A 14,170-nucleotide genomic window follows, 5' to 3' on the forward strand; every position below is an offset into this window, starting at 1 on the left:
ATGATTTGTGAGAGGAATGTTCATCTCATGGTTTTAGAACAAAACTCAAAGTAGTTTAATTAGGAGAAAGTGTTAGATTAGCGGTTTCTCTTTAGAAACATGTATTTAATATGGGAATTTCTTCAAAGTGGTTATATACACCTTGGTGAAATATATTCATGAAGCAACCTGCTGTGCACTGGTGTTTGTGTCTTACAGTCATAACAAGCAGTGGCTACAGCCCCCGATCAGCACATCAGTATTCCCCACAGCTGTATCCTTCCAAGTAAGTGGTCAGTAGATCCTTTCTGTTTGTTAGAACTTTCCAGAATTATCTTTATTAATCTGTATTCACATAATATAACAACTTAAAATTGGCAAGCATTTATATATCTGTATTATAAATAGATAGTTGGATAGATTCTTGGGTAGATTAGACATATAGGTAAATATCCTGTATAAACTTGAAATAGAGATACCCACATTTATCTGGATAATTCCCTCCAATCTGGACTTAGAGTCCTTGAGGAAAACATCAAGCTCAAATCAGAATTCACTGGTTCTCTAGATGCAAATTCAAAAATGCTGGCTAGTTTAAAGAAAACCTGAAGAGTTTTCATATTACCCAAACATCAACATTTCATTATATCACTGAATTTTTTTGTTTGGATTTAAAGTTCTAATAAACATATTTTTTGCAGAATATGCTTTATTGTTTTTATAACTAATGTAGTCACCTTATTGAGGACAATGGTAGACATTTCTCAAGTTTACCTATATTGGGTATATATCTGAATTTGTTTGGAATCAGCCAGATGTGCCAAGATATTATATTTCTGATACATACACATTGAAATATAGTATGTTATTTCTGTAGCATCTAGAGTATCGTTAAGTATATATAGGCTGGGGATTAAATGGGGTACACAATATAAAATGTAGCATGAAGAAAGAAATGCCATTCCATTTCTTTTTAGAAAGCCCCCTACTTTTTTAATTTTTGTATTTTTTTAAGATTTCAAATTCTTGGTAGAAAATTCTTGGTAGGGCTTTTAAATAGACTTTCATAGTTATTGTGTAGCATCAGGTCACTCGTGATGAGTGTAAATATGCTCATGACCATAATAATTAGCTGGCCTGTGCCCAGTTTTCCTCCTCTGCATATAAATTGCAGTGCTATTTCAGATGTAATCAAGAATTATAGACCTGGAAGAGACACCTGATGTAATATCTAAACCAAATTTCTCATTTTACAGACTTAGGGAGTTTAAATTACTTGTCCATGGTCACTGGACTAGTTTGTAGCAGAGCCTGGCCTCCTGACATTCAGAGTCTTGTTCTTTCCTGTATTGTTACGATTATATTGTGGATAAAGAGGAGGATTACTTCCTGGATATTATAGGGTTTCACTGAATCTAAGCTGTCTGAATTAATATGCAGTCTTTGTTGCCACAGTAATGCTATTTTTCTGATATTTAGGCCCTATCCACACATTCTTTCTACACCAGCAGCTCAAACAATGTCTGCCTATGCGGGCCAGACTCAGTATTCGGGGATGCAGCAGCCAGCCGTCTACACAGCCTACTCACAGACAGGACAGCCCTACAGCCTGCCCACTTACGGTATTTCACGTCTTCTCCTTCTTTGGTTATAAGCAGGTAATCCTGCTGGCTAGTAGTTTTATATTCTAATGCAGGTTATAGCTCAGAAGGAAGATCACCTTACTAACTAAATGGTTTGTGCATGCATTTTCTAAACAGATTTGGGTGTGATGTTGCCAGCCATCAAGACAGAGAGTGGACTTTCCCAAACTCAGTCCCCATTACAGAGTGGCTGCCTCAGTTACAGCCCAGGGTTTTCCACCCCACAGCCAGGCCAGACACCCTATTCTTACCAAATGCCAGGTAAGTAACCACCCATGAAACATGTTATGTGAGAACTGATTCTTTGAATGAGGCTTCTTGGTTTCAGACTAGGAACGCCTGATCATGAAGACAGTTTTAAACTTTATCACAGCTCACAGAATTTTTAAAGAAAAGACAAATAACTAGGCAGAAACATGATGAAAATCATTAAATTTACATCAAGAAGCATGACCCATACCAAATTTAAATACTTAAGTTTAAGCTGCATAACATCAGTATGAAACCAACTCCAAGCAAAGCAACCCACAAGCCAGAGACCAGGTCAGGCACACGTTTGGTGTCTACATAAGTGATTTAAAAGATTCATAGCACAAATGAGTTATTTTCTTTTCAATATTTCTTAGGTATGCAGTGCTGTTTTGATGATATTTAAAAGCGAATTAGCTCTTTTCTAAGTTTCATTTATCATTAAAACTGATTGAGAATTTTTGTTCACTCCTAAAATCTCTTTCCCCTACATATTTCTTAATAAGACTATTTATATAATTTTTACCCCCCAAGTCCTCCATATAGGATCATTTTTAAATTCTCCTTATTTTTGACTTCTATTAAAAATTGTGTTTGATCTTTAGGTAATAGTTGCTGAAAGAATTTTAGTGACATAGTAAAAACATTTAAAAGCTAGTTCCTATCTGTCATTTTGTCTACATTGTTAGTCACAAATTGTGGGCTATATTAACACGTTTGAACCAACTGGTATTGACATTTTGGTCAATGGACTAAAATTAAATAATTAGTTAGACATTTTTGACTAGAATTGAAGGTCTCTTTTTTCCTGGAATGTAGATAGAAACATATTCGCATGCATGCCCTAGCCGCAAAGAGCCATACAGTTTTAGTTAGGAGTGTGACAGAGAGCGTAGAGACACTTTCATTTTTTTCCCCCAAATACTTTCATATTGGCTATTCCAGGCCAGGTAAGTTGCATTGACTCATGATATATTGCTACTCAAAACACTTTGGTAAAATAAGTAATCAGTTGCTTCAATAGTCTTTCATTTTACTCCTTGACAAGTACATTCCATGAAGACGTATTTTTAAAAAAAAAAAAAAATCTGTAATTGGTAGCTCACTTGTTTTCACCCTAATTTGAAAAATAATTAAATGACAGACCTTGTAGTCCAGTTTTAGAAAGCCCTCAGACCTTAGATTCTTGCAGTATAAATAGTTCTCCCTGAGTCTGAACTCTTAAGCTATTTTTGTTCTAAAGAAAGGACATGGAGGAACAAAAGTACAGGGAGCTGTAAGCATCAAGTCTATGTGGGTCCTGTGTGTTTATTTCCTATGCTAATAACTCCATCCAAATGTTTAACTCCAGTGGTTTCTGGATGCAAATGCAGTTGATATGATTTGAAACTTCCAGTGATTTCCTGGAAGTAGTCGTAGTCTGTGTGTGATCTTATTCTTTGGGTATCCCTGCACCACTAGACACTTCACCCTTAAATGTCAGCCTCAGTCCTGATGAAGACTCTTCCCATGTGCTTCTGTTTAGCCCGACAGATTCGACAGGAAAGGATTTACCAGCTTTTATGGGAGGGATACAGTGAAGCACATTTTCTATATAAATCACTCAACTTCAAATTTCACTGTCTTCACAGCAAAATTCAAAATTTATTTCTCACCAAATTCTGTAAAGTGAAATATTTTTATCATATTACAAGGAATATTTTTTAAATGAAGTTTGTTCTTTACCTCTAGGTTCTAGTTTTGCACCATCATCTACTATTTATGCAAATAATTCAGTTTCCAATTCAACGAATTTCAGTGGTTCACAACAGGTATAGTAGAGTTTTGTGTTTTAAGCTTTTTATGTCTATTTCAGATTTTGGGATAGTACTTTCAAGTTCCCATGTAAGTGTGTAGTCTCCCAGAATAAGATTTCTTTATTTAAAATTAAGATAGCATTTTAGGATAATAAAAATTTAGCTATCAAGACTTCCTGGAATACACATTATTCTGGCTGTTTTAGATTTCTTGAGTGTTAAAGGTTGGTCCTTGAAACATTTAAGATATAGTTGGTTTGGCATGGAATTACAAAATGTATTGGATACTTTCTGTTGTCTTGAAATACTAAAAATAATTTTATTTTTCTTGATAAAAGTTATAAATATTAATCAATAGATTGAACTAAAATCAATCACAGGATTGTATTATAGATTTTATGACATTTTTAAGTCCTAAAAAGTATCACTTGTTATTAAACAAAATGCCTGTAGAACTAGTGTTGGCTTTTTTAATTTTTTTCATTTTTTACTTATATAATTTCTTTTAATAAATGTTTGATTCCTACTTTCCTGACAGCTGTAACTTTTTGCTGTTGTCACTGTGCTTGCCTCTAATAGTCCTGAGTCCTTCTCATAATTATGTTTTCTTAATATTTTTATGAGTTTTATAATCCAGTTTGTTAGAATTATGTGTGGAGCAAGAGTGAATGTTCCAGAATGACTGAATCAGCTCTGAGATGAATTTGTGATATATGTTGACACTTCAGAATGTTTTGTCCTTATTTCCTGATTCTCAACAATGTTCAGAATAGTTGAGCTTAAAGGGTAGCTGATTTCTGGGGTTGCAATACACTATTTTACTTTCATGTAATTGTTGGACTTTTATATATTCTGAAGTATAAGTTATCACACAAGTACTTGCTCTTGGATTTACAAAAGGAATTCTATTAATTGCCTTCTTTAAATTTTACTGATATAGCAAAAGGCAGAAAGGAAATAGCGATTATTAAAATAGTATGGAATAATAATATTTTTGTTAGGATTAAACTATAATTTGTCATTAGTTAGAAAAATGGTATCTTAAAACACCTAACATCAAAGCCACTGTTTTATTTTTAAAAATTGAGAATTTTTGATAGCCTAATTTCACTTATTTATCAATACAGCTGACATTTATTGAGCACTTTGCTATGTTAGGGTTTTGAGTAGGCATCGAAGAGTCAAAAATAGGAAGTCTTTGCTCCCTGCGCTTTAGGAGGACACAGTCTTCCTGAAGAAACAGAGAAACAGACATGAAAATAATATGGACAGAGAGTAGGATGTAATGAATATAATAATAGAAATATACACTTAGGCAGAGTGGTAGTATAAAGGAAGAACTACCTTGCTGTTTATAAGAGGAATAAGAAAAGCTTCATCAAGGAAAAGAAAATTTATTTATAAAGATTTAATCATAAAACAGATCCAATTCTATCTTAAGATTGCATTTTAAATACAGTGGATCTAGCATAGAATGCAATCTGTGTTTTGGACCATGGTCTGAGTGCCAGGTTATTCTTTTAGCAAATATTTATTGAGTGCCTGTTAAGTATTAGGAATTGGTCTGTGTACTGGGGATGATGAAGGGGGCAGGGCTGGATCCGTCTGATCCCTGCCTCATGGAGCTTACAGCCTACTGCAAGAACCAGACAGCAAACCATAATGACACAAATAAATATAGAATTAGAAAACATAAAGGGAGAGAAAAGAGCTTATGAGAATATTAATAGATGTCTAATTTTGAACAGGAGAGGTTTTGTGGAAGGCTTCTCTATAGAAACCACATTTAGGCCAAGACTTCTAAGAGTTAGGTAAAGAATGAAGGCAAGGGTGTTTCAGGCAGAGAAATTGGTGTGCAGCAAACCCCTGATGGGTGGAAGACTCCATGTGTCATTGGACTTGAAGGCTGGAGTTTAGTCGGTTATGGGGGGAAGGTGGGGAAGCAGGTATTGGCAGAGAGAGGCAGGGCCTGCTTACTAGGGCCCTGTCATTCACAATAAGGAATTTGGATTCTATTCCAAGCCCAGTGGGAAGCTATTAAAGGATTTGGGGCAGGAGAATAACATCATATAATTTATGTTTTGAGAAGATTACTCTGGCTTCAGGGTCTTTGGAGAAAGTCAAGAAATGGAAACAAGGAGATAAATTAGAAAACGAATACATTGGCTGCAACAGGAAGTAAAGTTAACTTGGACAAGGGGACAATAGTGGAAATGAAGAGAAGGGGAGATCTTTAAGATATGTTTGAATACAAAAAGGCATTATATTCCCCAGAGACTAGCAGCCTGGACCTTTCTAGTTTATAACTTCATCTTCCTGTGAGGGCATTAGCAGGCTAACAGAGAGCTTCGACACAGAGATGCTGGAGTTAGGCTCTCTGGGTTCAAATTCCAGCTCTGAAACTTACTATCTGTGTGACCTTGTGCAAATCACTTAACCACTCTGTGCCTTAGTCCCCTTCCATGTAAAATGAAAGTAATAATATCACATAGGAGGTTATGAGGATTAAATGAATAAATCTATTTAAGCCCTTAGAACAGTGCCTTAACACAAAGTAAGCACTTTGTAAATGTTTGCTATCACTATTTTATATTCTGAGAAGGAAGTGTTGCTAGGAACTTTGTTCAAATATTGATAAGAGTTTTTTTTTTTTTTTCCTTGGCTCAGAGGTAGTAGTGGGGAACATCAGGTCCTGAAATGAACAGACTAATAGAATTTTAGCTTCCTGCTATATTACTTCATCTTTTCTGACAATACCCATATTTACTTATAGAGAGAATTTCCTTTCTTTGGAAACCACATCAAATGTGGATTTTTATTCCCTTTAGAACATGTCTCATAATGGGATCTTTTTTTTTTATTTCATTTCAGAATATTACAGGGGTACAAACACTTTGGTTACATATATTGCCTTTGCACCTCCCGAGTCAGAGCTACAAGTGTGCCCATCCCCAGAAAGTGCACACTGACCCATTGGGTATGAACAGGCATCTTAACCCTGATCAAGGATTTGTCGTCACTGATAAGATTCGGGGCTAAGACATGCTAGATATATTAAACACCATTTGTCACAACAGATCCTTACTCATCATCTTAATCTGTAAAAGGATTTTTGAAGGATCTTTCTTATTATTTTAAGGTTTTTAATAGTATTTTTTAATAAAAAGCAGGTCAGAGGAGTTGATCCAATGCATTCATTTTTCTCTGTAACAAAGCAGGGAAACTAAATATTTGAAAACCTCACTGAAAACTTTTAAGTCCAGGCCTTTGGTGACACATAGTTTGTGAGAGGCTGGTAAAAACAATTTTATTCATCTTCTTTTATTTACTCTTTACCGCCTGCCAAGAAAACAAAGTTATCAAGGGTAGCCTAGAAGGGGGGAAAAAAATCACAAAAACACAGACTGACGTCTAGGTGGAGGGTGGGAGGGGCAACCACAACTCCTCGCTAGTGATGTCAGGAGATGCATAAGAACTGATTTTGTGGATAACAACTGATTCCATCTCCTCTGCTCTTTAAGCGTATAGGTCCTGATGATGTAAATTCTTGGGTGAGTAATTATCAGGGAGAAAGTGAAGTGTATACAACTTTTAGGCAGATTGAAACTTGTGCACTGGACCCTGTTTACAAAACCAGTAGGATAGTGCTTTACTGTGTGCATGTGAAAGATGCCTACCAAGTTGTCTGCATTCATTTGGATCACCTCAAAGCTGTGTACTCAGGAATCAATGCGCAGAATCTTAGCCTTTCACTTACCATAGTGATTGGTTACTTTCTCTTTTAAACACACACATCTCAATTATTGTTTCAGGATTATCCATCCTATACAGCCTTTGGCCAAAACCAGTATGCACAATACTACTCAGCATCAACGTATGGAGCGTACATGACATCAAATAACACGACCGATGGCACACCGTCTTCCGCCTCAACCTATCAGTTGCAGGAGTCTCTCCCAGGACTGACTAACCAACCAGGTACAGATCTTCACCCAGGTGAAATACTTTTATGTGTTTTGCAGTATCTAATATGGAGAAAATGGAAATTTCAAAAACATAGCAGAAAGTGGCCATTGTGCTGATGTTTAATCTGTGTTGCCTTCACTGTATAAGATAAGGCTTTTCTGGCATTTCAGAAAACCCTTCTCTTAGATGTGGGAGGGATAGGAGATTTTAATCTCAAAATGATTGTATATGTATGAATATGGAAATAAAAGATGAATGGACCTTTGGCCAGACAAATTTTTGACAACAAAGAAAAATCTTGAAATTATCTTTCTTGAGTATAACTGGCAATATTTCTTTTATGCTGGTGAGACTGCATAACTTCTTCACCTTTGTGAGTCATCAGTAGCTCTGCCACTGAACATGTCGTACATTCCTAGGATCAATGTAGACAGGGTCAGTGGTAGGCAGGTTAATATCTTAGTCCGATCAGAGCATATTTAAACTCCATTGCATATTTCACTTAACTGAAGCTTGCTATATTCTTGTTGGGATTGTATTTGCTGAACATATTTGACACAGCTGAAGTATTTAAAAGTATTTAAAGTTAAAAGCAAGTTTAATAGAAATTCAGCATAATCCCAATCAAAATTCCAGAACTTTTTGTAGAAAACATTGAGGTGGTTCTAAAACTACAAGGAATTAGAATAGTCAAAACAATGTTGAAAAATAAGAACAAAGTCTGAAGACCCACATTGCCTTATTTCAAGATTTATAAAATACAGTAATCAAGAAAGTACAGTATTGGCAAAAGGATAGATACATAGAGCAATGAAACAGAATGGAGAGTCCAGAAATAGACTCATACATATACTGGAAAACTGATTTTTGACCAAGGTGCAAAGGCAGTTGAATGGAGAATGAATAATATTTTCAACAAAAGGTGCTGGAACAATTGGACATTCACATGCAAAAGAGAATAGAATTTCAAATCATAACTCATATGTAAAAATTAATTCAAAATGGATCATAAACCTACATGTAAAAGCTAAAACTGTAAAACTTCTAGAAGAAAACATGGAGGAAATCTTTGTGTCCCTGGACTGCATAATGATTTTATAGATAGGACAATAAAAACACAATCTGGAAAAGAAAAGATAAATTAGATTTCATAAAATTAAGAACATCTGCTCTTCAAAAGACACTGTTACAAGAATAAAAAGACAAGCCACAGATCGGGCAAAAATATTTGCAAAACACATATCTGATAAATGACTTGTATCCAGAATATATAGGGAACTCTCAAAATCACTACAAAAAATGAGATTAATAGCCAGGCGTAGTGGCATGTGCCTGTACTACCAGCTACTTAGGAGGTTGAAATGGGAGGATTACTTGAGCCTGGGATTTCAAGGCTAGAGTGAGCTATGATTGCACCACTGTACTCTAGCCTGGGCGACAGAGCAAGACCCTTTCTCTGAAAAATAAAAAGAAGGAAAAAAATGAGGTTAAGAATTTTTATAAATATCATTAATGTGTTCAAGTATATTTTTCTACCTTCAGTTATTTGCAAGATCCAAATTCATCTCTGCTTCTTTTTTTATCCAGCTTTGGAAGGGAAAGAAAATAGGGAAACATGGTCACAGGATTGTAAATTCTTTCCAACTGGACCAGTGGGGCCAAGCTGATTCAATGCCAGGAAATGATTATTTATCGCATGCCTATTAGGTATCTGCACGGTGCTAGAAATGCGTATTTCAGCAGTGAATGAGCTCTCTGCACTCCTTTACCTTTCATTTCACAAGCAAGACAAAGATTAAGCAGATAATTACAATAATGATGAGTACTGAGAAAGGGAAAATGGTAGATAATATGGGGAATATTAACAAGTGAACTAATTTGAACATAAGAAACAATGAAACTGTTATTTTGAGCAGCAGCCAAGATATGCTTATATCATGGATGATAACATTCCACGGATGAAATAGTAACATTCCTTATTTTTGGTTCCCTGTTCTGAATATCATCTCTAACTATGGAACCAAGGAAAAATAATCTAGAAGATACAGTTTCTTTGGTGCCTTACTTTTCAGTTTCTTTCCCCTTATCTTCCTTTAGATCCTCATACCTGTGAGCACACAGACCCTTTGAATTCCTGGTTCTTGTCCTGCTAGAGCTTCTTATTTAGGCTTTTCAACTATCTCAGACTCCCTGATCACCTGTATCCCTTGCAGGGCCAGGACTAGGGTAAGGCCAGTGAAGCACTGAGGGCACAGAATTTAAGGAGGAACTCATTCTCAGGGCCCTTAAATGTTGTGCCCTAGGGCCTGGGCGCCTTACTCATTAGTCCCAGCCTAACTCACATGTCTCAAATCTGTCCTGATCCTTTTTAGTCAATACTTGCATTTCATGAAGAATCATACCTTAATTCAAAGAATGAGTGATTTCAGAATCCTTGCTTTACAAGTAGTGGAGATACTTTAGGTAGGGAGATTACTGACAAACTTATCACACTGTGGAAGATTTTTCTCAATGGTGAAAGTTTGAGGAAAAACAACGTGAAGTGAGTCTGTTGAAAAACAATGCAGTAGAAATGTCTGATCATCAAGGTGTCAGAGACTGAATGAGAGACAGGAACAGCAGGGTGTTTCTGAATTTGCTGAACTACAGCTGCCATGAATGAAAACCATTTCTATGCTCAGATATGGTATATGCTGGGTAGTGCTTTGCGTAAAAGATTGCATTTGCTTTAGTTTCCAAGTGATCCCAACAGTTTCTCTGCAGGAAAGACACAGATGGTTATTTTCCATTAGCTAAGAAATAATCAGTATTGAGACTAGCTATTTTATTCGTATTAAAAATCCTAAATGCAGGCAGGTAGATATTCTGAATGTGTGACTTTGAATGTGACATATCCATTCACATGTGACTTTGAATGTGGCATTTGCATATTCACTATCAGAATGCTGCTGTTTCTTCAGGCTTCCACTGGCTGCTGATGCCAACAAATATAGTTTGACATAATTTTTAGATTTTATTTGACTTTTTGTTGAATTTGAAGAAGAAATTATTTCTACATATAACTATATTATTCTGCCAAAATCATAACAACACACATGCCTGGATCTTTAAAGAATTCGGTGACCTCAGACCTTCCGTCAAGGTAGTTTCAAGTTTAATTTTGCCTTTTCAGATCTGGCATTCATCCAAAAAAACAAACAAGTTTGTAACTATGGGGTTTTCTTTATTACTGATGGAATCTGATATATTTAGTTTAAAGGTAGGAAAAGTATTTCCCATTGGCCAGTTCTGCATTTTGGACTTAAAGCAGAAACCTAAGAGTTAAATCCACAATTTCTCATAGAACATTTACTGTTGACTTCCATTTTTATAATAAAAACATAACTTGTGCTCCATAAGAGCCAGCTGGTTGTTCTGATTTAGAGATAAGCCTAATGAAATAAAGTCAGATCTAAATATCCAAAACTTAAAAGGTGCAGTTATTCATTGCTATACTGATTAAAGGATAATTATTTAATCATATGTAATGCTGGGTTAAGAAAAACCTAGGGCAATATGTAATGACTGATATTATTTGGAAATTGCAAATAGCGTTCAGTCATTTTACTTTACCTTATTAGGTAGTTTGACAATGGATTTAAAGAAACATTACCATGCTGATTAAGAACAGACATTTTAGTTCCTTATCTTTATAAAGATTGTTCTTTGTCTTTAATATAAAATTTATATTAGATATATGATATTTTTGATTCATACTCAGAAAGTTTGAGGACTGATGAGCACATGAAGATGAGAGATATTTTATAGCATCCTTTTCAAATATTTGAAACATCTTTAAAATTAAATGGAGTTAGTAATCTGTAACAATATTATGCTTTAGCCTGGGACTTTAATAAACATTATAATACAGTAGCTAATTGAACTTAACAAGCGCTCCAGAAATGTAAAGCATGTAGTAAGATCACTCTCTGAAAAGAAGCCCCTTTCAAAGGCAGAACACAGCAGCCTTTTCATAACTTCATGGTTTTTCACATGACAGGAAGGAAGCTAACTCATCCAATTGAAACTCACAAGAGGATTTAGATTGTAAGGACAGACCACGCTGAACTGCTGTCCCAGTTTACGTTTTCCCCACCTGCAGCCTTGCTGTGCCCTTGTGCAATTACCTGAGTGCAATTTGGCAGAGGCAGTGGAATTAACAGCTTTCTCCTTTAAAAAAAAAAAAAGTGTCAACAAATGTTTAATGACCGGTTGAGCTCAAGTCCCTTGTTTTACCCTTTATCAGAAGAAAGGATAGAACCTTCAGAAGGGATAGAGGTCAGTACAATTCCACCTGGGTGATATCACAAGCCCTCTACAGGTTGTGTTCTTTTACTTCTACGAAGTTCTTTCAACAAATTCCTTGGCCCTCCCTCGCACAGAAACCGTATAATCGCCATATAACTCTTTTTTAAATTTATTTTTTAATAGTCAAGTAAAAATTGTACATCTATAGGCATGATGGGAGGCATCTGTAGTAGCAGCTACTCAAGAGGCTGAGGCAGGAGGATTGCTTGAACCCAGGAGTTTGAGTCCAGCCTGGGCAACATAGTGAGACCCTGTGTCTTTAAAAAAAAATTGTATATATTTATTGTGTGTAACACTTTGTTTTTAAACATTGCGAAATGGCTGCATTGAACTAATTAACATATGTATTACCTCACATACTTATTTTTGTGGTGAGAAAGATATTCTCTCAGTAATTTTCAAGACTACAGTGTGTTGTTATTAACTGTAGTCACCATCTTGTTAATTTATTCTTCCTATATAACTGAAATTTATGTCCTTTAACCAAGAGCTCCCTAAACCCCTTCCCCATCCCCACAGCCCGTGGTAACCATTATCCTACTTTCTACTACTATAAGTTAAATTTTTTTTGCACCGTACATATCATGCAGTATTTGTCTTTCTGTGCCTAGCTTATTTCACTTAACATAATGTCGTCCGGGTTCATCTATGTTGTCCCAAGTGACAGGATTTTCTTCTTTTTCAAGGCAGAATAGTATTCCATTGTGTACATATGCCACATTTTCTTTAGCCATTCATCCACCGGTGGATACTTAGGTTGATTCCGTATGTTGCTTATTGTGAATAAGGCTGCAGTGAACATGGAAGTCAGGTATCTCTCTCACATATTGATTTCATATGCTTTCAATATGTACCCTGTAGTGGTATTGCCAGATCATATGCTGGTTATATTTCTAATTCTTTGAGAAGCCTCTGTACTGTTTTGCATAATGGCTGTACTAATTTACATTACATTCCCACCAACAGTGTGCAGGGTTCCTTTTCCCCACATCCTCTCCTACACTTGTTGTCTTTCTTCTTGGTAAGAGCCATTTCAACAAGCATGAGATGGTATCTCATTGTGGTTGTTTTAATCTGCATTTCTTTGACGATTAGTGATGTTGAGCATTTTTTCATATATCTGTTGGTCATTTGTATGTCTTCTTTGGAGAAATCTCTTTTCAAATTCTTTATCCATTTTTAACTGGATTATTTGTTTTCTATGATTGAGTTGTTTGAGTTTCTTATATATTTTGGATATTAACCCCTTATCATGTGTATGGTTTGCAAATATTTTCTCCCGTTCTGGTAGGTTGTTGTATGATTCTTTTGATGAGTGGAAGCAGATCTAGGTTTGCCCTTTTTGTAACCTGGAGAATCTGTTGCTGTTTGCATGAGGAAGTATAGCCATATGGTGAAAGCAGAAGTTCTGGAATCACAGCAATGTTGCCACATACAAACTATTTAATTTTGGTAAATTAATTAAGTCTTACATGTCTCCATGTCCTCCACTATTAGAAGACAATAATGAAGGACCTAATTCACTGGGTTGGAATGGAGTGAGGTTTAAGTCCTATATTTATATATAGATATAGGTGTATATATAGAGAGAGAGAGAAAGAGAGATTCATAATAAAGAGCTCCAACAAATCAATAAAAGACAAATAACTCAATATTTTAAATGGGCAAAAGATTTAATAGTTACTTCATAAAAAATGATATCAAATGGGCAAGAAACATATGAAAAAGTGTTCTCCATAATTATTCATCAAGAAAATGCAAATTAAAACCACAATGAAATAGCACCGTGTATGTGCACCCACAGTGGTTCAAATTAAAAAGACTAATAATACCAGGTATTGGCAGGGATGTGGAGCAACTAGAATTCTCATTTCTGGTAAGAGAGTGAATTGATATAACCAGTTCGGGGAAAAGTCAGTGTCTATTAAAGATGAACATATATATGCCTTACCTCTTACCCAGCAATCCCATTGTCAGGTATAGATTCCCAAGAGGAATGAGAGCTTATGTCTACAAAGACATGTGCAAGAATGTATATACCAGCTTTACTTATGATAGCCTAAAATTGTGAATAACCCAAATGTCCATCAAAAGAATGGATAAAGTATAATACACATACATGATGAAATTCTAGCCACATTAAGGAAGGAACAAACAACTGCTCCAGGGTATAATGTGGATGATCTCACA

At 35.5% G+C, this 14,170-nt stretch overlaps 1 protein-coding gene across 1 annotated transcript in view; it reads left to right on the plus strand.

Annotated features, from left to right (window-relative positions):
• Positions 1–14,170, plus strand: part of EYA4 (EYA transcriptional coactivator and phosphatase 4) — a 102,233-nt gene that overhangs the window by 53,388 nt on the left and 34,675 nt on the right. Inside the window, exons 7-11 of the mRNA XM_069489093.1 lie at positions 199–265; positions 1,459–1,601; positions 1,740–1,883; positions 3,603–3,682; positions 7,480–7,645. Of these exons, the coding sequence (XP_069345194.1) occupies positions 199–265; positions 1,459–1,601; positions 1,740–1,883; positions 3,603–3,682; positions 7,480–7,645 (600 nt within the window). The remainder of the gene's footprint in view (positions 1–198; positions 266–1,458; positions 1,602–1,739; positions 1,884–3,602; positions 3,683–7,479; positions 7,646–14,170) is intronic.

The sequence above is a fragment of the Eulemur rufifrons genome, chromosome 15 (genome assembly GCF_041146395.1).
Source record: "Eulemur rufifrons isolate Redbay chromosome 15, OSU_ERuf_1, whole genome shotgun sequence".
Taxonomy (NCBI): domain Eukaryota; kingdom Metazoa; phylum Chordata; class Mammalia; order Primates; family Lemuridae; genus Eulemur; species Eulemur rufifrons.